This window comes from Panthera tigris, chromosome B1, assembly GCF_018350195.1.
Source record: "Panthera tigris isolate Pti1 chromosome B1, P.tigris_Pti1_mat1.1, whole genome shotgun sequence".
Lineage (NCBI taxonomy): Eukaryota > Metazoa > Chordata > Mammalia > Carnivora > Felidae > Panthera > Panthera tigris.
The window spans coordinates 15527362-15554912 of NC_056663.1; the positions used below are offsets into that span (position 1 = coordinate 15527362).

At 41.1% G+C, this 27551-nt stretch overlaps 1 protein-coding gene across 4 annotated transcripts in view; it reads left to right on the plus strand.

The window, feature by feature from the left end:
• The first annotated feature begins 173 nt into the window (after window positions 1-173).
• PRIMPOL (primase and DNA directed polymerase) overlaps window positions 174-27551 on the plus strand; it is a 52005-nt gene continuing 24627 nt past the window's right edge. For 3 of the 4 annotated variants that reach the window (XM_015545171.2, XM_042982969.1, XM_042982970.1), the window contains exons 1-9: window positions 174-360; window positions 507-610; window positions 1166-1242; window positions 4771-4911; window positions 6433-6645; window positions 9329-9426; window positions 10348-10477; window positions 18900-19047; window positions 24222-24506. In XM_015545171.2, coding sequence (XP_015400657.2) covers window positions 6466-6645; window positions 9329-9426; window positions 10348-10477; window positions 18900-19047; window positions 24222-24506 — 841 coding nt within the window. In that variant the 5' untranslated portion in view covers window positions 174-360; window positions 507-610; window positions 1166-1242; window positions 4771-4911; window positions 6433-6465. The remainder of the gene's footprint in view (window positions 361-506; window positions 611-1165; window positions 1243-4770; window positions 4912-6432; window positions 6646-9328; window positions 9427-10347; window positions 10478-18899; window positions 19048-24221; window positions 24507-27551) is intronic. The other variant, XM_015545170.2, reaches the window with a different exon arrangement.

Consider the following 27551-nt stretch of genomic DNA (forward strand, 5'->3'; position numbering starts at 1 on the left):
AGCGCTGACACGTCCCTCCAACCCCGGCAAGCTCTCGTCCCCACCGCCCCAGGCCCCTTTCTCATAGGCCTGGTGCTCTCCTTTCTCCGGCCCCTCCGCACCAATGCCGCCCTCTCATTGGCCCGGCGCCCTCCGGTCGGCACGCCCCCTCACGCTCTGGCCTGGCCCTCGCGCGGGGTTTGAAGACGGACCCCGCCTGCTGCTGCGGGCCCACGGGTTTCCGCCGGTGGCGCGGGTTTCTGAAAGTAAAAGGACGGAGACGTGAAGGCCTCACGAGGCCCAAGGAGCAGAGAGAAGGGAGTCAAAGGCGGGCCCCGTCAGACCTCCGGGAGGAAAGGGAGCAGGCCGCGACCCGCGCTGGTAAATCTGTACTTCGCTTTCCTTAGCTCACCCCCCCACTTACTGTCCCTAAATCCGAATCCTTCCCTGCTCTACTGATTTCCCCGCCCGTTTTCGTTCACAATCTCCGTTCAGACCCTGATGCAAACAACATATCGTTTTCGCAGGAGAATATATCAACACAATTGAGCACGAAATTCACCAAGTTTCAAGAGCTTCATGATATCCACGTTAAGAACTAGCCTGCTCCCCAACATTTTTGCCCATTCAGGTATAAATCCGGGGGCTGCGATTTGTACATAAATATGCATCGTCTTGTATATATGGCACCCCTTTGTTGAGTGCTTAGTACATTTTCGCAGTGCACTTTCTTATTGTATCCTCTCTACAACTCCAAGAGGTAGGAATTCCAATTACAGTCGCTACAGGTGTTGAAGACAGTTAAATCATTTGCTCTTGCTAAAAGAGTTACCAGGGTTAAACTCAGATCCTTTCTTTATCCTTCCCAAATTGAGAGCGGTCCAGTGTTTGGCAGTCCTTTCTCTGCTGCAATGCAACTGAAGAATACGACCCCCTCCAAATCCTACCGGTGGTCCAGCTCCTACTTCTAAGGAAGGAACTGGTACTGTTAATAAGTCCTGTTACCCTGAGATGCCCACGCCCCTTCCTGTGCCCAGGAATTTCTTACCAAAATGATGCTTGAGTTAAAGCAGCAGCAGATTTTGTTTTCCTGTAAATTATGCTAATTTGTCTAGTGAAACTTTAATTATAGTAGAACAGTTGGCTAGAGGAAATGTCTTCTGAGTCCAGTAATTTGTTTTGACAGAGTTGTCTCAGAGGTGGCAGAATTTGATCTGGGCCTTGAAGAGGAAGAATTTGGGAAAAGCAAGTGAGGCATTCCAGGTGAGAGGAATCTACGCCAGAGGGTGCTTGTAATTGGCCAGGGACAGGAAGTGGTCCTTATGCATTTGGTGGTAAGAAATAAAATGATTAAGTGGTCTAGATTCTAGAGACTGTAAAGCGGTTTAGAATCTGGTCCAGATTCTGGAGAGAGTTTGGACTTCTTGAGGTGAATCAAAGTGTGAACTGAGTGATGCTCAGAACCATTAATGAGTGGCCCTATGGAAAGTTCTGAATCTGGTTTTAAAGGTGATTAGTCTGGCAGAGTTAGGCTGTTCGGATGGATGATCCACTGGGGGTGGTAGAAAGGGGAAGCTGGAGAAGAATAATATATCACTGTATGTTTTGTTATCCCTTACCAGAAATTTTTGGGAAATTTGATTTTATTTATTTATTTTTTTTAATGTTTATGTTTGAGACAGAAAGACAGAGTGTGAGCGGGCTTGGGTAGAGAGAGAGGGAGACACAGAATCCAAAACAGGCTCCAGGCTCTGAGCTATCAGCATGGAGCCCAACGTAGGGCTGGAATGCACCGACTCGAGATCATGACCTGAACCGAAGTCTGATGCTTAATCAACTGAGCCAACCAGGTGCCCTTAGGGAAATTTTCATATGACTTAGTTTTGTTTAAGCATAGAGAGGCAAAGTGACCGGAGTGGGGGGTGGGGAGAAGATTCAATTAGTGTAGTTAATTTCTTCAGGTGTTACTCATCTGGGATATAATCTTCTATAACAATATTACTGTAAATGAATTTTAATCTCATACTTGATTATGAATATTCTAGTAGCGGGAGAAGTAGTATAAATGTGTTCCAGGAGGCCAGCAAGGGGATTTTATTAAGAAAATATTGCCAAATACCAGAACATTACTAAACACTGGAACTGGAACATACATGCCAGGAAACAAAATACTGGTGAATCTGTTCTCAGGGCACAGGGAGAAGCTGACTTGTGATAAAACAAAAGAAGAAAGAAGCTAGAAGCGCACCAGGGAGAACCATGGCCAGGCTTTAGCTCTCCCTAGAGGCCGGGAATCTGTATTCCAGCTGCTCCTGGGACTCCAGCCACCAAGTGTGCTAGCTGGGCAAGTCTGGGCATAATCCAGGGCTATTGAGGTTGGCTGGTTCCTCAAAAATGACTCAGCCAGACTTTTTTCTAGCCTGACCACCTTTAGTTGTAAAATCAGTATTGAACATGGTTAATTGCAATGTTAAGAAAAAAGCATTGTGGGATGTGGCGCCTGGGTGGCTTAGTCAGTTAAGCGGCCGACTTTGGCTCAGGTCATGATCTCGCAGTCCATGAGTTCGAGCCCCACATCCTGCTCTGTTCTGACAGCTCAGAGCCTGGAGCCTGCTTTGGATTCTGTGTCTCCCTCTCTGTCTCTGCTCCTCCCCTGCTCATGCTCTTTCTCTCTCTCTCTCTCAGAAATAAATAAACATTAAAAAAAAAATTAAATAGCACTGTCGGGGGTGCCTGGCTGGCTGACTCCGTTGGTAGAGCTTGTGACTCTTGATCCTGAGGTCATGGGTTCAAGCCCCACATCGGGCACAGAGCTGACTTTAAAAAAAGAAGAGGAGGAGAAAGAAGAAAGAACATTGCAGCACAGTGTGAAGAAATAAATAATAGAGCTCTTAAGCTTACTATTCTATTTTATTTTATTTATTTTTATTTATTTTTATTTTTTTATTTTTTTTTTCAATATATGAAATTTATTGTCAAATTGGTTTCCATACAACACCCAGTGCTCATCCCAAAAGGTGCCCTCCTCAATACCCATCCCCCACCCTCCCCTCCCTCCCACCCCCCATCAACCCTCTTAAGCCTACTATTTTAAAATACAACAAATATTTTTCTTTGGAACTTGGAAACTGTTACCAAAAATAGTTACGGTCCTGTGTGAAAAGAGGTTTTTGCTGCACAGTTATGTAAAAGACCACAATCCTTCCCCACCAGGAATTAAAAGCATTTCAAGGGGCACTTGGGTGGCTCCGTGGGTTAAGTGTCCAACTTCAGCCTAGGTCATGATCTTGCTGTTTCGGAGTTTGAACCCCGCACGGGCTCTATGCTGACAGCTCAGAGGCTGGAGCCTGTTTCAGATTCTGTGTCTCCCTCTCTCTCTCTGCCCCTTCCCCACTCACGCTCTGTCTCTCTCAAAAATAAACATTAAAAAAAAAAAAGCATTTCAAAATTGGTGACCTGTTTCTTCTCGTAGAGGGTAGAGATGAGGAAAATGATAGTCCAAAACCAAAATGCCAGATGCCTTCCTGTTCTCCATTTCCTTTGCTTTTGTCATTTAATCCTCCTGCTCCTACAGTCAGGCCCCCCGTTGTCTTCTAACCCTGAACCCAGCTGTTAAAATTTTTGAACTGTGCAAACAACATGAGGGAATAACATATTGAATTTCTCTTTGTTCTCTGTTGGCACTATGGTTTCCTCAGTTCAGTGAGTTGTCAAACCATACTCTCATGGTCATGCCAGCAATTTTTACAAAATCAAAAATTTTCCTGATGTCAGTGTCACTAAGTGTGAACATGTACATGGTTGTTCTTCGTCAGTTACTGGTTAGATCCTAGAGCTACAGATCCTATCTAAATGCATTCTGTGTTTCTTGTCTTTATTAAGTCATCAGTGGGCTTTATTAAAAGTTATATTTTATAGAAGAGAATCAGTTTCTCACTTAGGTTGTCTAAATGTTGAGGATTTTTATCTGTATGTGAAACAAATTAAAATAAACTTTGTACTCAGAATCTAGCATTATGGAGCCCCCGTATCACTTCGTATTGAAAAAGCCATTTCGTCAAAAATTATCCTGTCTCGGGCGCCTGGGTGCCTTGGTCGGTTAAGCGTCCGACTTGGGCTCAGGTCACGATCTCACGGTCCGTGAGTTCGAGTCCCACGTTGGGCTCTGTGCTGACAGCTCAGAGCCTGGAGCCTGTTTCAGATTCTGTGTCTCCTTCTCTCTTTGGCCAACCCCCCCCCCCGCCCCGTTCATGCTCTGTCTCTCTCTGTCTCAAAAATAAATAAACGTTAAAAAAAATTAAAAAAAAAAATTATCCTGTCTCTTCAATCCAGTGAAGTTGTATTCCTTTCCTCGGCATACCTGTAATGAAATTTATGTTGATATCTTTAGAATTATGTTGGTTATAATTTATTTATTTATTAAAATTTTTTTAATGTTTATTAAAATTTTTTTTAACGTTTATTTATTTTTGAGAGAGAGAGAGAGAGTGCATGTGCCAGCGGGGGAGGGGCAGAGAGGGAGAGGGAGACGCAGAATCAGAAGCAGACTCCAGGCTCTGAGCTGTCAGCATAAGAGCTGGATGTGTGGGGCTCAAACCCATCAACTCGGAGATCATGACCTGAGCTGAAGTTGGATGCTTAACCGACTAAGCCACCCAGGTGCCCCTCTTGGTTTGTAATTTATAATTTTCATCTAGATCAGGTGTAACTTTGAGAGAGCAATCTTTCTTAGGTCTGTTATGGTTGGAGTCAAATGTGAAATTTAACAGTCATGACATTCTACCATCTCAGTCTTCTAGGATGAACCTGTTTTTCCTTCCCGGGAACGTATCATTTGCCAGTGAGTTTGTGTTGTTGGAAGGTTTTCTGCTAAAATTTAAGAGAATATTTATCGACATGATAAGCACAAGTACTGGAAAGGCATCGCGAAAGGTAAATAGGAATGTTTCCCTCAAATGCTGTAGTTTATGTTGTTATTTCGGCTTACAAAATGAATGTATGTGTTTTATATATCAGTAAATTATGACATAGATGATATTGATGAAGAGGGAGACTACATCGGGTTTCTATTTCTGTGTAAAACATCAAGCCAAAACTTCTAGGCTTGAACAAAAAGTAATATTTTCTTCCAGTTCTGTGGGTTGAACAGCTGCTTTGCAGATCTCACCTGAACTCACTCAGGCTTACTTACACATTGAATTCTGGTGGGTGCCTGATCCAAAATAGCTTAACTCAATATATCTGATAGTTGATGTTGGCTGTTACCTGGGGTAACCTGGGTTCTTCTCCAGATGGCTTTTTATCCTCTATGAGGCTAGAATTCCGGCATGACAGTCCCAGGGTGGGACTACAGCATAGCCAAATCCAGTGCAAAAGCACTTAACGCCACTAGTTTGCTTCACATTTGTTGATGTGACATTGACACATTGAGATTCACATTGTTGATGTGACCAAAGCAAGTCACATGACCAAACACAGAGTCAGTGTGGGAGTGGGCTCAGACAGCAGCTATTGATGGGAGGAATGGCAAAAATTTTGTGGCCATTATCTACCTACGATACAAGCTTTTTTTCCCCCTTCTAAAAACTCATCCTTTTTTTTTTTTTCTAAGTAAAACATAATCAAAAGTTGAAAAAGTATTGCCTGGCCCCCTCACCTGGTTAAAATGGAAACGTATGCAAACAAAAACATATAAGATTAATAAACAAGTGTTAAAAGACCATCATTTCACATTGATCACAAAATTACAGTCATTAACAGACATAGATTAAAATTTATTGATTCCTGTCTTCAGTCGTGCTTATGATGAACATAGACATCCGAAACCAAAATAGCCAATATTGCAGTTCCCATTTATACACGGTGTTGTCCTCCCAACTAACGGCTGTGTTGGGTGAAAAGAAAAGAAATGGATAGAAACATAGAAGGAAAGGGAACTAAGAGTTGCACAGCGATGTCTGGAAATGAACTCTGCCCTGAGAAGTAGTAGCACAAGGGTCATGGCCAAAGTAGTAGGACGGCTTGGGCAAGGTCAATAGTGCTTGATGCATTAAAGTGGTTCTAGTGAAAACGATAATGATACAGAAACCACTTGTATTTACCTGCGACTTTGTAATTTACAAAACGTTTTCTTAGGTCTTATCACATGTATCCTGATAATTACATAAAGTATTCGGGATGACATTGATCCCCATTTTGCAGTTAAGGCTCAGGGAACTTCTAAAATCATAGCACTGTTAGAAGAACCAAGATTGAAAGATATCTGACAACTAGCCATGTTCTCATTTCACATTAAAACTCCATGTAAAATAAATAAGTAAATAAATGGGATAAGGAAATAGCCATTAGGAAATGGGTTTTGAAGTTTTACCAAAAAAATATGTATATATATTCTAAACAAAGAAATTGATGTCCTTGTTTGTTTTAGTACTAATTGGTAGAAATCTTACACAGGATAGGATTTAGTTTCCCGTAACTTCTGAACCAATGGAGAGAAAATGGGAAGCAAAACTGAAGCAAATTGAAGAACGAGCAGCTTGTTATGAGAGGAAACCATTGTCCTCAGTATACAGACCGAGATTGTCCAAGCCAGAAGAACCACCTTCCATTTGGAAACTATTCCATCGGCAAACTGAAGCCTTTAATTTTGTTAAAAGCTGTAAAGAGGTAATTTTCTCATCTCCTGCCTTTATTTCTGGGGCTACTGTAACTTTAGATTTCTAAAAACAAACTAAAAATCGTTGTTTGTGTTCATTCCAGCCCACATGATCTACAAAAGAATCGTGATCTAAATATCACACTGTTTGCAAAACATATCCCTGTGAATTATTGGCCATTTACTTTATATTAAGAATGAAGAGCAATGACCTATGTGGTGCCAATTGGTTTGAAAAATTTGTAATGACACTTAAAAATTTTTTTGTTTAAAATATAGTTGACCTAGTAAGTATATTAGTTTCAGGTGAACAACATAGTGATTTGACAGTTCTATACATTACAAAATGCTCACCACAATAAGTCTAGTTACCATCTATCACCGAAGTTACTCCAATATTATTGACTATATTCCCTATGCTGTCCTTTTCATCACCATGACTTATTTATTTTATAAGTGGAAGATTGTACTTTTTAATCCCCTTCCCCTATTTCTCTCTTGTCTCTCCATCTCCTCCCTGCCCCACTTTGGCAACCAACGGTTTATTCTCTGTATTTATGAGTCTATTTTAGGTTCGTTTTGTTTTTAGATTCCACATATAAATGAAATCATATGATCTTTGTTTTTCTCTAACTTATTTCACTTAGCATAATACCCTCTAGGTCCATCCATGTTGTGAACAGCAAGACTTCATTCTTTTTTTTTTTTTTTAAGGGCTGAGTAATATTCCTTTGAGTACATATACTGTATCTTCTTTATCCATTCATCTGTCAGTGGACACTCGGTGTGTTCTTGGCTGTTATAAATAAATATGGGTACACGTATTCTTCTGAATTAGTGCTTTCATTTTTTTCAGGTAAATACCGAATTACCGGATTGTATGGTATTTCTATTTTAATTTTTTTGAGGAACCTCCATTCTGTTTTCCGTAGCGGCTGCACCAACTTACGTTCCCACCAGCAGTGCTGCATGAGTGTTCCCTTTTCTCCAAATCCTTACAAACATTGTTATTTCTGGTCTTTTTGATACCAGCCATTCTGATGGGTGCAAGGTGGTATCTCAGTGTGGTTTTGATTTGCATTTCCGGGATGATTAGTGATGTTGAGCATTTCTTCATGTGTCTTGTCCATCTATAGGTCTTCTTTGGAAAAATGTCTATTCAAGTGCTCTGCACATTTTTTTTTTTTAATTTTTTTTTTTTAACGTTTATTTATTTTTGAGACAGAGAGAGACAGAGCGTGAACAGGGGAGGGGCAGAGAGAGAGGGAGACAGAGAATCCGAAACAGGCTCCAGGCTCTGAGCTGTCAGCACAGAGCCCGACGTGGGGCTTGAACTCACAAGCCGTGAGATCATGACCTGAGCGGAAGTCAGACGCTTAACCAACTGAGCCACCCAGGCGCCCCTCTTTTATTTCTGATTTCATTTTTGAGTTGTCTTTTTTATTCTTGATGAGTCTGGTTATATCAATTTTGCTTATCTTTTCAAAGAACCAGTTCTTAATTCCATTGATATTGTCTTGTAGTCTTTATTTCCACTCTGATCTTTATTATTTTCTTCCTTCTAATTTTGGGCTTTTTTTATTCTTGTTTTGTTCCTTTAGGTGTAAGTTTAGATTGCTTCTTTGAGATTTTTCTTGTTTCTTGAAGTAGGCCTGTATTGCTATAAACTTGCCTCTAATAGAACTGCTTTTCCTGTGTCTCCCGTAAATTTGGAGCCATTGTGTTTCCATTTTCTCATGTGTCCAGGTATTTTTTGATTCCCCTTTGATTTCTCCATTGGCCCATTGGTTTTTTTACTAGCACGTTTATTTCCAGTTGTTTTCTCGTATTGATTTCTGGTTTCATATTGTTATTGTTGGAAAAGATGCTTGATATGATTTCAGTCCTTTTAAATTTATTGAGACTTGTTTGGTAGCCTGACATATCCTGGAATGTTCCATGTGCACTTGGAAAGAATGTGTTTTCTGCCGTTTGGGGATGAAATGTTCTGTATATATTTATTAAATCCATATGGTTTAGTGTGTCACTCAAAGCCAGAGTTACTTTATTGATTTTTTTTGTCTGGATGATCTATCCATTGATGTAAATGGGGTGTTAAAGTATGCTACTATTATTGTATTACTGTCATTTTCTCCCTCTTTGTCTGTTAGTACTTGCTTAATATATTTAGGTGCTCTTATGTTGGGTGCATAGACATTTACAATTGCCGTATCCTCTTGTTAGACTGATCCCTTTATCATCATGTCATGACCTTCTTTGTTTCTTGTTATAGTGTTTGTCTTAAATCTATTTTGTTTGCTAGAAGTATTGCCACTCCAGCTTTTTTTTTTTTTTTTTTCATTTCCATTTGTATGGAATATCTTTTTCTATCCCTTTTTCAGTTTATGTGTCTTTCAGTCTGAAGTGTCTTTCAGTCTCTGGTAGGCAGCATATAGATGGGTCTTGTGTTTTTTATCCATTCAGTCAGTTACCCTTTGTCGTTTGACTGGAGGATTTAGTCCATTTACATTTAAAGCAAAGATTTTGATCGGTGTAGATGTACTGACTATTTTTCTTATTTTTAGTAATACAGAATGATCAAATTCCAGTTTTTCAAAATTTGACAAAATTCTTCATAAGCATTGAGTAGCTACAGTGGGTTTTTGGATTTGTACTCTATTAATTTTTTGAATATTATTTTTGATTTCTATGAAGGATGTTCATGTATTTGCTTTGGAATACAAAGTGGGTGATGGACAACGTATTTACCTGGTAACAACCTACACTCAACTTTGGTTTTACTATAAATCCCGGTAAGTCTGTAAAGCACAGCATGTTAAAGTTACATTTCCTTCATCTAGTTATGTTTGTGAGATTGATTCTGGCTGAATTAACTGTTACAGTTCTCAATCACGCAATAGTCCTTTACTGGTAGAATTGAATTCTAGAGCTTCCTTGTCATGGCAACATTGAATGATCTCACCAGGTGTTGGGAGAAGAGTACTATGTAACCAACCGTGTGTGTGTGTGTGTGTGTGTGTGTGTGTGTGTGTGTGTGTGTGTTTTGAGTTCCTAAATAATCTGTGTCACATGATGACCCAATCCCCCCATCACTTTTCCGTGTTGAAATTACAAACCTTTTACTTACATAGGATGCCATCGGAACTTCACTTAGCACAAGTAATCATTTACTTATCAAGTCAGTATCTGTTCTTATTAACCCGTGTTAAAGTCCTATCTCCTGATCCACGTGGGAGCATTGAAAGCTCGTTGAAGTCAGGTGATTTAGAATATGTTTTTAGCCAATTTTGAAAAGACTGTTTTCCTAATGAAAATACAAATCTTAAAAATTCTCAAAAAATTTATCGAATCCCAAGAATATATGTGATCTTGGGATTCCAGTTTGAGAAAGTTCTTTTCTTAGACAGGATTTGCTTTATCATGTCACCAAAAAGCAAAGAATTGTCATACAATGTGAAAATTATCAGAACTTGAAAATATTTTCAAGTTAAATAATGTTACGAATACAATTATTACATGTTGTGTGATGGGAGCTCTTAATAATATGATCCATAAACCTACTGTGAGCAGTTATTTACTTTGTCATGCCTTCACTGTGCCATAGTTATATGTCATTAAATCACAGTTAATACAGTATCTTGAAATATAAAAGCAGGTATTATGATTTAAAAGGTATAAGATGTAAACCTAATAATCTTGCATTATTCAATTAGAAAAAATCTCTTACACTGCTATGAAGTCATTCCTGAAAACGCTGTGTGCAAGCTTTATTTTGATTTGGAATTTAACAAACATGCGAATCCTGAAGCTGATGGGAAAAAGATGGTTGCGTTACTCATCGAGGTACATTAAAAACTTGGGTTTTTCTTCTTATATTTGTATATCTTTTCATTCATTTATTCATTCATTAAGTGCATCCAACCTATGTAATATTTGGCTTCTGTGTTTCAGCTCCTTTTTTTTTCCTCTTCCTTTTGACCTTCATTTCACATGACCTTCATGTGACTTTTCTGAGTAAAGTTCCAAAGAGACTGAAGGTTCAGTTCTGGTCCATATGTTTTGTGATATTAGCACATCTATAAAAAATAGCCTTGAGAAAGATGGCAGTTTGGACACTTTTTAAATTATATATTAATTCTCTTTATATTATAAATAACTGACTCTGGTAAAAAGGCAAAGTAATTTTTACTATAAAAATCAGGTAGTAAGATGAATTTCAAGAAAACTTTGATTAAAAATTGTGTCATAGGGGCGCCTGGGTGACTCAGCCAGTTAAGCATATGACTTTGATCTTGGCTAAGGTCATGATCTTATGGTTCGTCAGATTGAGCCTCAAGTCAGGCTCTGTGCTGACAGCCTGGAGCCTGCTTGGGATAGTCTCTTTCTCTCTCTGTCTCTCTGTTTCTCTGTGTCTTTCTTTCTCTGTCCCTCCCCTGCTGGTTCTCTCTCTCTCTCAAAATAAATATAACTTAAAAAATAAAAAAAAAAAAAAATTTGTATCACAGGGGTACCTGGGCGGCTCAGTTGGTTGAGTGTCCATCTTGATTTTGGCTCAGGTCATGATCCCAGGGTCATGGGATCGAGCCCCACATCTGGCTCCATGCTGGGCTGCTTGAGATTCTCTCTCTCCCTTTGCCCCTCTCCTCTGATTGCTTCTCTCTCTCTCTCTCTCTCTCTCTCTCTCTCTCAAATTAAAAAAATAAGGGGCACTTGGGTGGCTCAGTTGGTTAAGCGTCCGACTTTGGCTCAGGTCATGATCTCACGGTTCATGGGTTTGAGCCCCGCATCAGGCTTTGTGCTGACAACTCGGAGCCTGGAGCCTGTTTCAGATTCTGTGTCTCCCTCTCTCTCTCTGCTTCTCCCCCCACTCGCACTCTGTCTTCCTCTGCCTCAAAAATAAATAAGCATTAAAAAAAAATTAAAAAAGGTATCATAATTTTTTTGCTCACAAGGATTTTGGAAATTATTGTGCCATCATAAATGAGAAAACTAAGGTCTAGAAAGACTTAATTCTTATTCCAGGTCTTATAGTATTGGAAAAACATGGTCTAGTAATTCAGTTAACATTGTTTTTAAAGGAGAAAAGACTGTAATTCTAGTATGTTTTTGATTTAGCAGTGTCAACCAGGAAGTTACTAACAAAAGGGATAATATGGGCTTGTTCAACTGAACACTATTATGTATGTTTATAAAAACTTTTAATATTTTATTACATTAAATTATATTAAACTTATATTGGTTTTTATTTGGGCCCAAAGTAGGCATTAACATTTATTGATTAATTTTTTTCTTTTAGATGTTAATTGTAGATGACACCTTTTATAACTTTAAATATATCTCAAGGGTGCCCAGGTGGCTTAGTCAGGTTAAGTATCCAACTTGGGCTCAGGTCATGATCTCACAGTTCATAGGTTCAAGCGCCATTTCGGGCTCTGTGCTGACAGTGCAGAGTCTGCTTGGGATTCTCTCTCTCTTCCTCTCTCTGCCCCTCCCCCACTTGTATTTTTTCTCTCTCCCCCCAAATAAATAGATAAAACTTAAAATTAGAAAAAATATATCTCAAAATGTTTTTGGTAGAGAATATCTGCCCAATTATGTTGAATCACTGTATGTTTTTAAAATTTTTTGTGAAAAATGTATGCAAATACTTTTCTTAAAAGTGTGTATTTATCTTGAGAGAGGAAAAAAAGCATGAGCAGGGGAGGGGCAGAGAGAGAGGGGAGAGCGAGAATCCCAAGCATGCTCTGTACTGTTAGTGCAGAGCCCAATGGAGCCTCACGGAGCCCCATGCGAGGCTCAAACTCATGAACTGTGAGATCGTGACCTGAGCCAAAGTTGGACGCTTAACTGACTGAACCCCCCAGGTGCCCCACCCCGCAAATATTTTTTTAAAAAAATCATGTTAGCTTTCTTTTGGCTTTGCCTTCCCCCCCCCCACCTTACTTAGGTTTGTTTATTTATTATAAAGTATAGTTGACATCTAATATTTTATTGGTTTCAGGGGTATAACACAGTGACTTGACATCTATATACATTATATAGGATCCATCAGGATGAGTCTAGTCACCGTATAAAGTTATTATAATATTAATGACTATGTATTCCTATGAGTCTATTTTGGTTAGTTTTGTTTGTCTTGTTTTTTAGATTCCACAGGTAAGTGAAACCATATGGAGTTTGACCTTCCCTGTCTGACCTATTTCACTTAGCATAACACATGTGCTGGCAAATGGCAAAATTGTATTGTTTTTCATGGCTGAGTAATCATATTCTTTATGATTACATCTTAATCCATTCATCTCTCAGTGGACACTTAGATGTCTTCCATATCTTGGCTGTTGTAAATAATGGTGCAGTAAACATAGGAGTGTGTACATCTTTTTAAATCAGTGTTTTTGTTTTCTTTGGGTAAATCCCCGGGAATGGAATTGGTGGATCATACGGTAGTTCTATTTTTTACTTTTTGAAAAATCTCATACTGTTTTCCACAGAGGCTGCACCAATTTACGTTACCATCAACAGTGCAAAAGAGTTCCCTTTTCTCTACATCCTTGCCAATACTTTTTATTTCTTGTCTTTTTGATACTAGCCATTCTGACTTGTGTGAGGTAATATCTTATTGTGGTTTTGATTTGCATTTCCCTGATGAGTGATGTTGAGCATTTTTTAATGTGTCTGTTGGCCATCTGGACATCTTCTTTGGAAAAATGTCGCTCAAGTCCTCTGCACGTTTTTAAAATCAGAGTTTTGTTTTTTGGTGTTGAGTTGTTAGGGGTTCTTTAGACATTTTGGCTATTAATTTCTTATTCGATACATCATTTATAAATATCTTCTCCCATTCAGGAGATTGTCTTTTTGTTATGTTGATTGTTTCCTTCTCTGTGCAAAAACTTTTTGGTTTGATGTAGTCCTTGTTGTTTAATTTTGCTTTTGTTACCCTTACCTGAGGAAACAGATCCAAAAACTAATGCTCAAATATCCTAGAGTTTACTGCCTATAGTTTCTTTAAGGAGGTTTTTGGTTTCAGGCATTACATTTAGTTCTTTAATCCATTTTAGTTTATTTTTGTATACGATGAAAGAAAGTGAATTCTTTTGTGTGTAGCTAGCTATTCAGTTTTCCCAGCACTATTTATTGAACACCGTGTCTTTTATCCATTGTATATTCTTTCCTTCTTTGTTGTAGAATGATCATTTAATTGTGGGTTTATTTCTGTGCTCTGTGTTCTGTTTCATTGATTTATGTGTGTACTTTTGTGCCAGTACCATACTACTTTGATGACTATAGCTTTGTAGTATAGTATGAAATCTGGCAGTGTGATACCTCCAGCTTTGTTCTTTTTTCTTAAGATCGATTTATTTATATGTGGTCTTTTGGTTCTATACGTCCTTATGACCATTACTTGGAAGTCTTTATCAGGTAGATTGTTTATCTTTCTTTTGTTTGATGCTTTCTTTGAGGTTGTTTTTTTTCCCCCCTATTTGGAACATATCCTTTCTCATTTTTTCTGTGTTTATTTCTATGTATTTGGTAGTCTGCTCTGTTTCCTGGTCTTGAAGGTAGTATCCGTATGTAGAAGGCATCCTACTGGCCCCAGAAGCGAAATCTCTCCTGCTCACTAGAACCAGGTGCTCCAGGGGTGTCCCGTGTGTGGGTTGTATGTGCCCTTCTGTCGTGACAGGGCCCTGACTCCTGTCAGGGGCACTGGTGGGCGGGGCGGGTGGGAGGATCAACGGACCCAGTGGTGTGGCTACAGCTGCTGGGGACATGCTTGTGGGTGGAGTTAGCCTCTGTTGTAGCTGGCTCTAGGGCTTGGCTGTGACTGCTGTGCATGTGCTGGTAGGTGGGGTTGACCTTTCCCCCTTCTCCTTGGGTAGGAGTTGCTTTACAGGGTTGTCAGTCCCAGCCTGGGCTTACCTGCTGGGTATAGCATGTGGGAAGCCACTTTGGAGGAGCACCTGATGGGGTGGGCAGGTTGGACGGGCTGAGTCCACAGGGTGATGCTGGGGCTCAATGAGTGGTACTAGCAAGGTGGAGAGAGAGTGTTTGGAAATTGTATCTGCCAGGGAACAAGAAAAATGATGCTTACTAGTGCTTCCATTCCCAGAGAAAGTTCCTCTTCTCCTCTGATACACACACTAAGATTAATACATCTCCTCCTGTATGGACCAAGTGCTTCTTTTTTTTTTTTTTAGTGTTTGTTTGTTTTTGAGAGAGAGAGAGAGTGCATGCACACAAGTCGGGAGGGGCAGAGAGAGAGAGGGGGAGACACAGAATCCAAAGCAGGCTCCAGGCTCTGAGCTGTCAGAGCCCTAGGTGGGGCTAGAACTCACAGACCACGAGGTCATGACCTGACCTGAAGTCAGAGGCTTAACCAACGAGCCACCCAGGTGCCCCTGGACCAAGTGCTTTTTAAATCTGTTATCTTTGTGCTGTGTCTTAGAGTAAGATTGCTCACAAGCCCTTTAAGAGTAGAGTCTTGGGGCACCTGGTGGCTCAGTTGGTTAAGTGACCGGCTCTTGATTTCAGCTCAGGTCTCGATCTCATGGTTGGTGAGTTTGAGCCCCACCTTGAGCTCTGTGCTGATGGTTTGGAGCCTGCTTGGGATTCTCTCTCTCCCTCTCTCATTGCCCTTCCCTGCTTGCGTGAGCACTATCTTTCTTTCTGTAAATAAACATTAAAAAAAAACAACAGAGTCGAGTCTTGGTTTCCTAACCCTCCAGCTCTCCAGCTCTCCTGGAGTTCTGCTCCTTTTCGAAGTCCTTTTCTGGTGGCTGGTCTTCCTGGTGCACATCTCCAGGGCAGGCAGGGCTGCTTGGTGTGGGCCTTGAACCCATGGCTACTCAGGGAAGACCTGTGCCTCGTGATGTCTCTTCCTCCTGTTGGTCACCGTGTTTAGGGCTTGGTTCCTGAGCCAACCTGGTCTTTGCCCCTCCTACCCTTATTTATGTGGCTTTTCCTTTATATCTTTAGCTCTGTTCTTCTAGGTCATCAGGCTGCTCTCAGAGGACCTGTTCTGTATTTAATTGCAGCCTTGGTGTGTCTGTGGAAGGAGTGAACTCAGGATCCTCCTACTCCATCATCCTTCTCTCCTAGCTTTGATGCAGAAGAAATGTACATTAGTCCCCCTTCCCCCAAAGAAACCAAACAAGAAGGATGCTTTTCTTAAAATAACCATTAGACCCTTAAAAACAGATTCCAAAGTTTTATTTCATTGTATTTGGTAAATTATAACATGCATAATTATTTTGAATTTTATTTTATTTTAAAATAATTCATAGATACTGATTTTTCCCTGATGTATGATACACTTTTAAATTCTCAGGTAAGATTTATTACACAGCTATTGTATAGCTAAGAAGGAATTAAGAATCAGAGATTTTTACTGGCACTTTAATACGGCATGCCAGTAAGAAGTAGCACATTGTATTATAAACCAGAAATACCCCTAATTGAACCAACACTAGTGCAAATCCTGTTTGTAACATAGATTAATAAACACGGGTGTGGCAGAAATGGTGTAGGTATTTAAAATTTTTTCCTCCTAATTTTTTTAAATATTTATTTACATATTATTTTTTAATGTTTATGCTTGAGAGAGAGAGAAACAGAGTGTGGGTGGGGGAGGGGCTGAGAGAGAGGGAGACACAGAGTCTAAAGCAGGCCCCAGGCTCTGAGCTGTCAGCACTGAGCTGATGTGGACCTTGAACTCACAGACCGCGAGATCATGACCTGAGCCGAAGTTGAACTCCCAACCAACTGAGCCACCCAGGCGTCCCTCCTCCTAATTCTTTATATAATTTTATCCAACTTAGTCTTAAATAACTAATCTTCTACATCAGCAAAAGTTGGAAAAAATTGTAGAAATGCGAGCTTAAAATTATATAGCCTTTTTATTTAACATGTTTACTGTTTGGTAGAAAAGTTAGTAGGATTATTTTAGATAATATAACCTTCATATTTATACTGAAATTAATTTCATTTATTGGTTACTTTGTATGATAACTGTGTATTCCAGTAAGTACTTTTCCTCTTGAATCTCCATGTGAAGAGGCATAAATTAGATTAAGTCCTGTCTTAACAGGTGGTTAGGAAATAACTGGCTAATGATAATTAGTGATAACCTATCACCCTTTGAGTCCATGACTTAACTGAAAAATTTTAGTAAGCCCCTTTTGCCAAATGGTATGAGCCCTGGTGCTAATGCATTTTATAAAACTATGTTGACAGGTAACATTGTTCAAATAATCATATATTTTTAATTTGTGGATTTTGTAATTTTAATATTTAAATAAATATTTAAAGTTTAGCTTAGGAAAGTTAACTTTGATGATTAGGACTACTCTATTGTTGTTGTTTAACCCACGGAGTCATTCCATTTATTCTGTACAGCTCCAAAGTACATAACTAGATTTTATTCACTTATCAAAATCTTTTCAGCCTCTGCTGAGAGTCAGTGTGTCCAGGCACTAGGAATACAGTGGTTTAGCCCATAGGACATGGTTTCTGCCTTCTTAGAAGCTATAGTCTAATGGAGGATAGCAAATTAGGATAGGTTTAGTTGCCATAATAAAAAACTTAATGTGGCTTAGACAAGATAGAAATCTATTTCTCTCATGGAGTATCTGGATATGGCTCCATTGTTAAAGACTAGGCTTACTGCTTTTGCTGTTTCCTGAGATGTTGCCTATTTTACCTTGTCCAGATGGCTCACTACCACCGTCTGCTTTCTAACCAGTAGAAAAGGGTGAAGGGATGGGCATGCCCCTTGCCTGTAAGAGTATAACTTAGAAGTTGGGTACCTTCCCTCTGTTCACATCCCATTGGCCTGAACTGAGTCATTTGGCCACACACCTTACTGCAAGGGAGTCTGGGAAATGTAGTCTTTATTCTGATGGCCTTGTATCTAGGTAATGAGCGTTCTATTTCTACAGAAGGAGGAGAGAACAGATAGTGAGGGATAGCCTCTGTAACAGGAAACTGAAGTCAAAGTAATCACACAAGTTAAAATTATAGCTGTGTAAGTACTACAAATGGAGACAGAATATGAAGGGGGAATTGATGTAAATAGGAAACTGAGGAAGTCTCTGAGAAAGTGAGAATATTGAAGAATACTATCAAAGAGGGTGGGAGGGGGGGTAGCTATAATAATGCTCAAATAACATTAATAAATAAAACTCATTGTGTAACTATTAGGTGTCTAAGTGCTTGCCAGTTTATAAGCATTTTGCTAATGTCAGGATAACCATGCATGGTAGTTCTTAGTAACTTCATTTTGCAAATGAGGAGGCTGAGGTTTCAGGAGAAGTGACTCATTTTGTAGCTGCTTTTAAGCAGGTATATATGCCAGGCACTGTGCTAATTCTTTACTTTCATTTTGTCATTTACTCCTTACAACAATCCCCAAAGTTAGGTCTGATTATTATCCTATTTTGCACTAGGAATGTAAGGTTTGGGCTTGACCAAAGTCACAGAGCTGGTAAGTGGCAAAGCCAGTACTCAAACCTAGATCTTTCCGATTCCAAATCTTGTGCGCCTATCCTGCTTGCTGCCTTCTTATAATGCTTAACTGCCTTCAATATGAGCAGCATCTGGGGGCATCTGGGTGGCTCAGTCGGTGAAGCATCCAACTTTGGCTCAGGTCATGATCTCATGGTTTGTAGGTTTGAGCCCCGCATTGGGACATGTGCTGACAGCTCAGAGCCTGCAGCCTGCTCGGAATTTTGTGTCTCCCTCTCTCTCTGCCCCTCCCCTGTGTGTGCGCGCTCTTTCTCTCTCTCTCTCTCTCTCTCTCACAAATAAACATTAAAAATTTTTTTTTTTTTTAAATATCAGCAGCATCTAGCCCCAGAGGGCTATGTCCTTGGATGTAGATTTGGGCTCAATATGTGTGAGGAACTTCCTGAAAACTAAAACTATAAAAAAAATAGAATTAGTGACTTCAAACTCATAGATGATATTTAAAGAGATGCTTAAAAAGAAATATTTTTACTGTGATTTTAGAGATTAATATGTAAGGTAAATTGTTCGAATTTTATGAGGTCTTTACTCCTGAGAGCCTATGATTCTTTGAACATAAGTGTGTCATAATTTAAATACTATGTATGTTTCTATACATCAGTAATTTGATGAAATTATTACACAGTAAGTATACAGATAATAAAATAAAAAAGATGAGTTTGAGTTGTACCACGGTATTTGAACTTTGCTCGTGGAAAAATTTTAAAACCATTTGAAACATGAATTATTTTACTTGTATTTTTAGCATGTTTGTAAGGCACTTCAAGAGCTATATAGGGTTAACTGTTCAGTCGAAGATGTTTTCAACTTGGATTCTAGCACCGAGGAAAAATTTAGCCGCCATCTAATATTTCAGCTCCATGATGTGGCATTTAAAGATAACATTCATGTTGGTAAGTACACCGTTTTTTAAAAAGTCAAGGAATTCTATTAAAATGTCATATTTTCCTTTACCTCTTAAAGTTTTGTAAATACTTGCCAGGTTTTAGGGTTCTTACCTATCCTGAATAACGAAATGTGGCTTTTCACATCCTCAGGATCTCCTTTAGTTCTAGACCTACCTTCCTGTTCTAGACACATTTTAGACACATTAACCTCCTCAGGATATCCTTGGCATTAGTGCCTCTTGCTAGACATTTTGGGATGGCCGTCCGTTGCCTGGGACTGGTTTCTGCTACAACAGGAGTCCTTTCAGAACTTTTCTGGGTAATGCATTGGAGGCCTAATTCAGGTCTTATCTGTGATGCCTCAGATCTGTATCTGTCCTTCACTTCAGCCTTGCCTTAGTCTTCGTTTTCGGTACATGAGGACGAGGCTGGGGCTCCAGGCCACGTCCCAAGAGGCTTTTTTATTGGTTGCTGCTCCAGGCGGACCCTCAAGATTGGGAAGGTGTCTTCGTACGGAAGCCTGAGACTGCAAGGGGGGTGTGTGTCTGGGACTGGATGTTTAGAGACACAGGCCCAGGTATAAAATGAAGTCAGTCTATAGACGAACAAATTAGGCAGGGGGAAACACTGAAAACCAAGGTCTGAATAGAAGCCCCAGTCCTGAGTGTTTCTCAAAGCAGCAATAGAGCTAGTATTTCGAGGCCTAAATGGCAGATGATTAACTGAAGTTCACGTAATAGGTAATCTGTTTCAGAACTACAGGTGTCTGATAGTTTAGGGGCACCTAGAATAAAAGGCATGAGCATAGTCACTCGAGGACTGGCATAGAAGTCAGGAACCTAACTCAGATTAGATCAAAGCTGGGTCACGGTGACCTCGTTTGCTGTGTATGACGGGCTCCTATTATCTCCCCGTTTTCCGTTGCATAGTTGGACATTCCATCTCTTTCTTTCAGCCCTCAGGTATTAATAATTGTAGAATCTATCCTTGTCCCTCTGTTCACTCTGTCCGTAACCTTGGCGATCATCTACTGTCATGGCTTTGATTACCATCTATGTGTTGATGACTCTTAAGTCTTCATCTTCAGCCAAGATTGTCCTCTTTGATGCCAGACCCTATAAAGCCAGCTGCCTATTAAACATTCGCTTGTAGATATGTCACACCCATCATCCCTAAACCGGACTCCTCATTTTTCTCCTAAATTTGCCCTTTCTCCTGTGATATATGGTGTCATCTTTGAGCTCTGTTTTCCCTCAGCATACTTACTTAGCGAGCTGGAGTGATCTGATTCTACCACTTGGATACTTCAGACCCTTCAAGGATTGCTCGATGCCATCAGGATGACTTCTAGATGTCTTCCTTTACACAGAGCCCCGCTGTGCTCCAGCCTCCTCTCATACCACGTGACCCTTGGAGTGTAAACCCCGACAGTGTTTGGTTTTGTTGTAATGCAACTGCCTGACTTAAGCTTTGATTCCTGAGGCTCCCATTTCAAAGTGGCATCCATTTCAAAGACCGCTATCTCAATAGCACTCCCCAGACTGAGACGCTTTCGATTCAGAAATCTTGGTTGATTTCATTAACTGACACTTTGGGCCACTAGTTTTCTCTTCCTTGCTTTAAATTCCTGCTCTTTTATTTTTTACATTGAAAAAAAATGCTTATTTATTTATTTGAGAGAGAGCATGTGTGAGCAGGGGAGGTGCAGAGAGAGAAGGAGAGAGAATTCCTAAGCAGGCTCTGCACTGTCGGTATGGAGCTTGATCCCACAAACCCTGAGATCAAGAGCTGAGCCGAAATCGAAGGTTGGACATTTAACTGAGCCACCCAGGTGCCCCTGCTCTTATACTTTATATTCACTAACAAGGTGTGAGCCTGGGAAACCCTAGGCCTCTGCCCCCAAGCCCAGTAAAAGCAGAAACCCCTTGCCTGTGCATGCTTTCTCCACCTTGCTGTGTGGCCCCAGGTGTCGTGGGCAGTTTTCAGATCTTGAAAGTAATAGACGTTTATTTTTTTTCAAAGTTTCTTGATAGTTGTTACCGAAAGGCGTCTTGCAGTCGTAACAAGAACCCCAAGCCCAGTCCAAGCACAACATTTGTTGTTGATGAAAGGCTGAGACCGGCACAGAACAGCCCTTCTCACTCTGACCTTTACTTAGCTCCTGCGGGGGCCACATTTTCTCAAGTCCCTGTGCCTTTGCACATTTTGATGCTGCTGTCTGAAATGACATACTCCCATTATGTGGTCTCTTAAGACCCAGTGTAGATATCATCAGATGAGAAGCCATGCCTGTCACATCTCAAACGCTGAGGCTCTGGGTTGTAGAGAGCCCAGTGCTTATCACATTCACCACTTCCTCATGTAATTTTCTGTCGTCTTTATGTTTCACTGAATGTCTCCTTAGGGCAGGGACTGCTTGTTTTTTCTTTTTCTTTTTCTTTTTTTTAATTTATTTTGAGAGAGAGAGAGAGAGAGAGAGAGAGCGCGCGCGCACGCATGCACACAAGTGGGGGAGGGGCAGAGGGAGAGAGAATCCCAAGCAGGCTCCAGCTGTCAGCTTGGGGCCCGATGTGGGGCTTGAACTCACGAACTGTGAGATCATGACCTGAGCAGAAACCAAGAGTTGGACACTTAACCTACTGAACCACCCAGGCGCCCCAAGGACTGTTTCTTATTCACTGTTTATTTCCAGAGCTCGTACATAATCATATCTTTATCAATATTTGTCATCTAGTAGTAGCAGCCGCAGCAATAAAACAGAAGTAGGCATTTGATAAGTATTTGCCGAATGAAAAACTATTCAGTGGGCTCTACGGTCAGGGTGTGGGGGCAGAGCCTTCAGCAAGATATTTCCTTGATTCTATGGACTCCTCGTAGTCTGCTCCACGGCTCCCAGCCACAAGGCTAAAAGTGGAGATTGGTTGCTAGGGAAGAAGGGAGAGTAGAAATTTGTCAGGTAATTAGCAGTCGCTGCTACAGATGTCTTCTGAAAGCAGATTGCCTTCAAGCTGGCTTTAAACCTGATTCCGTGGCATAAACTAAGTAAAAAGTGCTTTACACAGAACAGCATACACAAAAGTGTGGAGGTACAAGTTTGAGGCTACCTTGGGGGGCAGAGGGGGTCTGAAGCTCCTTTTCTCTAAAATTATGAACTGCCAGAACCAGAGATGCAGGGATGAAGAAATGAGTCCAAAATTTGCCCTTCATTTCCCATCCCTCCATGGATGTTTTGGTGACATTTCTAGTTCCTATCGTTAGCCTTTTGGAAAGTAGAATTAGAGTGAGTGTAAAAGAGCACAGAATGTTTGCAAAATGTGTAAATTTGGTCTGCCTAAACTACACCTCTGCCAGCCTGCCATAGGACCCGAAATTCCTATGATCGACACGTTCTTTTGAGTTATTCCCAGCCAGTAAAATTCCTGTCCCCATAGTAATGATGAGGGCGAGGGTGATAAGATTGGGGAAGGGAAGTAGAAAGCAGAGTAGTTGCTGGAAGCCTGTGTTGGAATTCATGCTGGTGATACTGTCCTTGTATCCTGGCCACGTTAGCTCCCTGCCAAAGGTTTTTAAAGGCCTACCTGGCCTGCTTAGCGCTCCCTTTGCAAGTCGTTCTAGAACCATGCCTTGCGTCAAGTAGATGTTATCTTACATTTCCAGGAACATTAACTTTATTAGTTTGTGTTTGTACTGCTTTGTTGTTTTTTGATACATTGTGATTTCTTTTTACTCGTGTTTACCCTTATTTGCCTCATTCCAGAGATAATCACATCTGTATATCATTGCAAGGATCAGATGCTTTTGCTTTCATTTTGATGTATAGCGTTTTATGAGATATTGGATTTGTTTCATTGAGTAGAGAGTAAATCATTAATTTGGAGAAAGAGAATTTTGAATTCAGAGCATGTGTGTTACATGATTTAAGGGTAAATAAAGTGACAGACCCAGACAATACCAATATTAGAAATTAAATTTGTTTTCTTAAAACACTGCCTTTCTCCAGTATTCGTGTACATGAAACACCTTAACCAAGTTATTGCTTGATTTTATGGTATAAATAACATACAAGAGTTAAAGAAGTTCTAGACTTGCCATATCATCTTTTCTAGGTAGAGATAGGGCCGCTAATGGTTAGAGCTCTTTGTGGCACCTGGGTGGCTCAGTCGGTTAAGCATCCGACTGTTGATTTCCGCTCAGGTCATGCTCTCCTGGTTCGTTGGATCAAGCCCCACGTTGGGCTCTGCGCTGATAGCACAGAGCCTTCTCGGGATATTCTTTCTCTCCCTCCTTCCTTCTGTCTCTATCTCAAAAAAAAAATAAACTTAAAAAAATAGAGCCCTTAGAGTAAGTATTGAAATATATGTATTTAATTGCTTTCGATCTGGATTTTACTTATGATGCCATAGCCCGTCCAGTGACCAGTTATAGGGAGAAGCCGGAGGAGCAGCGACTTTGGAACCGCTGGCTGCAAATGTCACGATTCTTAGGGCATATCATGACAGGTAAAGGAGAGAGCGTGAGCTCCAGAGAAGTTTGCTGACATCCTGACTCAAGGAGAGTGCGGCAGAGGTTCTCAGGGTATTTCTGGGCATTATCTTGGCAGCACTGTTTATGCATAAAAACCTTCCTTCCATTCTTTAATCCGTCGACGGTCAAGATAAGTTCTACTCAATTTGTATTAGTAAAAGTAGGGCTGGGACGCCTGGGTGGCTCAGTCAGTTAAGCGTCCGACTTTGGCTCAGATCAGGATCTCATGGTTGGTGGGTTTGAGTGGGGGTTGGTGGGGTTGGGCTCTGCGCTGACAGTTCAGAGACCGAATAAACATTAAAAAAAAGTTTTTTAAAAAAGTGGTGCTTTCTTGGTGACCGTACGTTAGGCTCAGGCTCATGCTAGCAACGTCAACACATCTTCTCAAACTGACCTTCCCTTCTAAGATGATCTGTTTATTGTAAGTGACATCACGCTACCCTGTCGGTGGGAATCGAAAAAGTAGAAGATTGCATAAAGAGGAAGGAAGTAACGAGAGAAGCACGTTACAGTTGGTAATAACAACTCAGTTTTAAAACCAGAAGTAAAAAAAAAGCCTTACTGTATAAAATTGTCATGTGGAGATTTGTGCCTAGATCTTATACTTTGTGGAAAAGCAGAATTAGATTAATCATAATACTTTTTTTTTTTTTTAGGTAATTTTGTGAGAAAAATATTGCAGCCTGCTTTTCACTTAATTGCCAGTGAAGACGATAGTATTTCAGAGAAAACGGGCCATGGGTTTTCCCATTTTTCTGAAACCCCAATTAAACAAGGAATTTCCTTTGGCGAAATGTCCCCAGATCAGGATGGAGGAGAGAGCTGGACGTTGAATTCAAAGGAGCTGGAGAGGCTGGGGTCAGCCAAGCAAAGCAGTCCTGATCTTTCGTTTTTAGTTGTGAGGAATAACACAGGAGAAAAGCAACTTTTTGTAGACCTGGGTAAGTAAAGCTGGCAGCTGTCCGTTGGACTGTCCCTTTGTACTCCTCTGAGAGACCAGTCGGCGCCCACTTGTCACTCTGCTTGGGATTCTTGCTACTGCCACTGCTCCATGGTGACCGTAGAATCACCAGCAGACTGTGATCAGTGAGCTAAGGTGCTGGAACTCTGCCTGGCTTCCATTCAGAGATCGTAGAGAGGCCCCGTGGGACAAAAGCCCCGGACCGGCCTGAGTTCCAAAAAGAAAATGGTTGTGGCTGCCGCTACTTCTGAAATGTCTAGAGACTTGTGTCAGGAGAGTCTTAATAGGGGACAGTTGCCCCAGCACTCTCCAGCACCGGTGAGAAGTTTCATAAGATGAGATAAATGTTAGAGCGCCTGGGTGGCTCAGTCAGTTGAGCGTCTGACTCTCGGTTTTGACTCTGGCCATGATCTCGCAGTTTCGCGGGTTCGAGCCCTGCATCGGGCTCCACGCTGCCAGTGGGGAATCTGCTTGGGATTCTGTGTCTCCCTCTCTCTCTCTCTGTCCCTCCCCTACTTGCACTGCCGTGTCTGTCTCTCTCAAAATAAGTAAATAAACTTAAAAAAAAAAGTTAAAAACAGACACAATATAAAAATGGTACTTTTATGTGGCAAAATGAGGCGGTTGTTTTCTCCACTGAAGAGCTTTGCCGTTAGTGGCAGCGGCCATTTCTTCAGCCTCCTAACTGTGGTCAAACTAGCAGCTGCTTTAACTGTGCTCTCTCCTACCCTACTTGCTTCTGGTCAGTGAACCTGAAGGTGTATGAAGCACGGGGCGAGACTGTGGTCTGTTTAGGTAACACATAGGCCGATCGGGACCCATTCAGCCAGCTCCAGTCTGGTGAAAGAAGCCTCATTTAAAAAAAAAATTTTTTTTAATGTTGATTTATTTTTGAGAGACAGAGACAGAGTGCAAGCAGGGGAGGGGCCAAGAGAAAGGGAGACACAGAATCCGAAGCAGGCTCCAGGCTCTGAGCTGTCAGCACGGAGCCCGACGGGGGGGGGAGCCCAAACCCACCAGCCAGGGAGATCATGACCTGAGCCCAAGTCGGACACTTCGGTGACTGAGCCACCCAAGCCTCATTTTTCTATTGTGGCCTCCGCTTGCGATTTGAAAGCCGTGAAGAGCACGTTTATGCGTTGCGTGTCAGAGCAACCGTGAGAGCTGCAGTGTCCACGGGCTGAGGGAAGTTAGGTTTGACTTGTAGGCAGGATTATCAAGGCAGCCAGGCCAAGAGGGGGGGCAGTGTCTTGATGCATTCCATATCTCTCTGGCTACCCTGACAGCCGAGCGCCCAAATTTGGAAATACAGTCAGATAAGGGCAATGCCCTGGTTCGGGTGTGAACAGGCACGAGTTAGGAGTAGAGGGGCATTCTTCCAAATGACAAGTTTTGTCTTGTTAGCAGACTGTTCTCTCCAGGTCGTGCTAGCGTGCAGTCAAATAGGGGAGACCGCCGAACAGGAAGTGACTCGGGGCGGGGGTGGGGGGTGGGGGTGCGGCATAGCTGATCTCTGTGCTCCACCTCTACCCCCAGGAAAAGACACAAACAGAATACCCCAGTTTGTGGCAGCCTTAAAAGTTAGTTTCCTGAACTAGCAAGGAAATTTCTGTGATCTGCTCGAAAGAAGTATTTCAGGCCTCTGCCTAGAATTATTGATGCAGCAAAGAGGACATTCCTTAAGGCATCTTTTGAAAGGTCAGAGATGTAATAGTAAGTTTTTGAGGAAACTTTTTTATTGAAGTATAACATTCAGAGCCACGAGTGATTGGTGAGTGCCCAGGTCAATGGATTATCACCAAATGAACATACCCTTGTCACCACACCACCCTAGGCAAGAAATAGAAGGTTACTGGGATTCCAGAACCTCCTCTAGGTTTCTTCTAGGAAGTACCCTTCCTCCTCCCCACAGGTAACCAGTAATCCATCCTCTAACACTGTAGATTAGTTTTGCCTATTTCCGAACTTTTTAAAAAATGCTTATTTATTTTGAGGGCGAGAACACGCTCGATAGGGGAAGGGCAGAGAGAGAGGGGCAGGGAAAGAATCCTGTGAGTGGGGGCTCGAACTCACGAACTGTGAGATCATGACCTGAGCCAAAATCGAGAGTCAGATGCTTAACTGACTGAGCCACCCAGGCACCCCTGAAATTCTTATTATTGGAATCGTAGTACTTATGGCTTGCCTTTTCACTCTCTTATTGGTGTCTTTGATGAACAAAAGTACCTTTAAATAGTGGTAGTCTGATTTATCAAATGTTTTCCTCTTAGTGCTTCTTGTATCTTGTTAAATCTTTTGCCATCTCCAGTTATGAAGATATGCTCCTAGTTACCTTCTAGAAGACTTATATTTTTACCTTTTATGCTTAGATCTACAATTCACTTGGAATGGGTTTTTGCTTATCGTGTGAGGAGGAGTCAAGATTGTGTTTTTTCTTCCTGTATGAACATCTGTTTGTCTCAACACTCTTTGTTGAAATAACCGTCCTTTACCTAAGAGGACATCTTTGTCATAAGTCAAGCGTCTATCTATGTCTGGTCTTCTTCTGGATTATGTTCTGCTCCATTGTTGTATTGATCTATTTTTGTGCCAGTACCACTACTGTCTTCATGTTGCTTTTTTATTTATTTTTTTTTAATTAAAAAAATTTTTTTATTAGAGAGTGTATGCTAGTGGAGGAGAGGAGGAGAGCGAGAATCTTAAGCAGGCTGCATGCTCAGCGCAGAGCCTGATGTGGAGCTCGATCCCACAACCCTGGGATCATGACGTGAGCCAAAATCAAAAGTCAGATGGATGCTCAACTGCCTGAACCACCCATTAAGGTGCCCCTTAATGTGCCTTCTTAAAAAGTCTTGCTATCCAGTAGAGTAAGTCCACCATCTTTGTTCTTTGAAATTTCTTGGCTGTTCTTGACCGTTTGCACTTCCATTTAAATTTTAAAATCACTCTATCAGGTTACGTGCGCGCGCGCACACACACACACACACACACACACAGAGCTAGAATTTTGATTTAGTTTGCATTG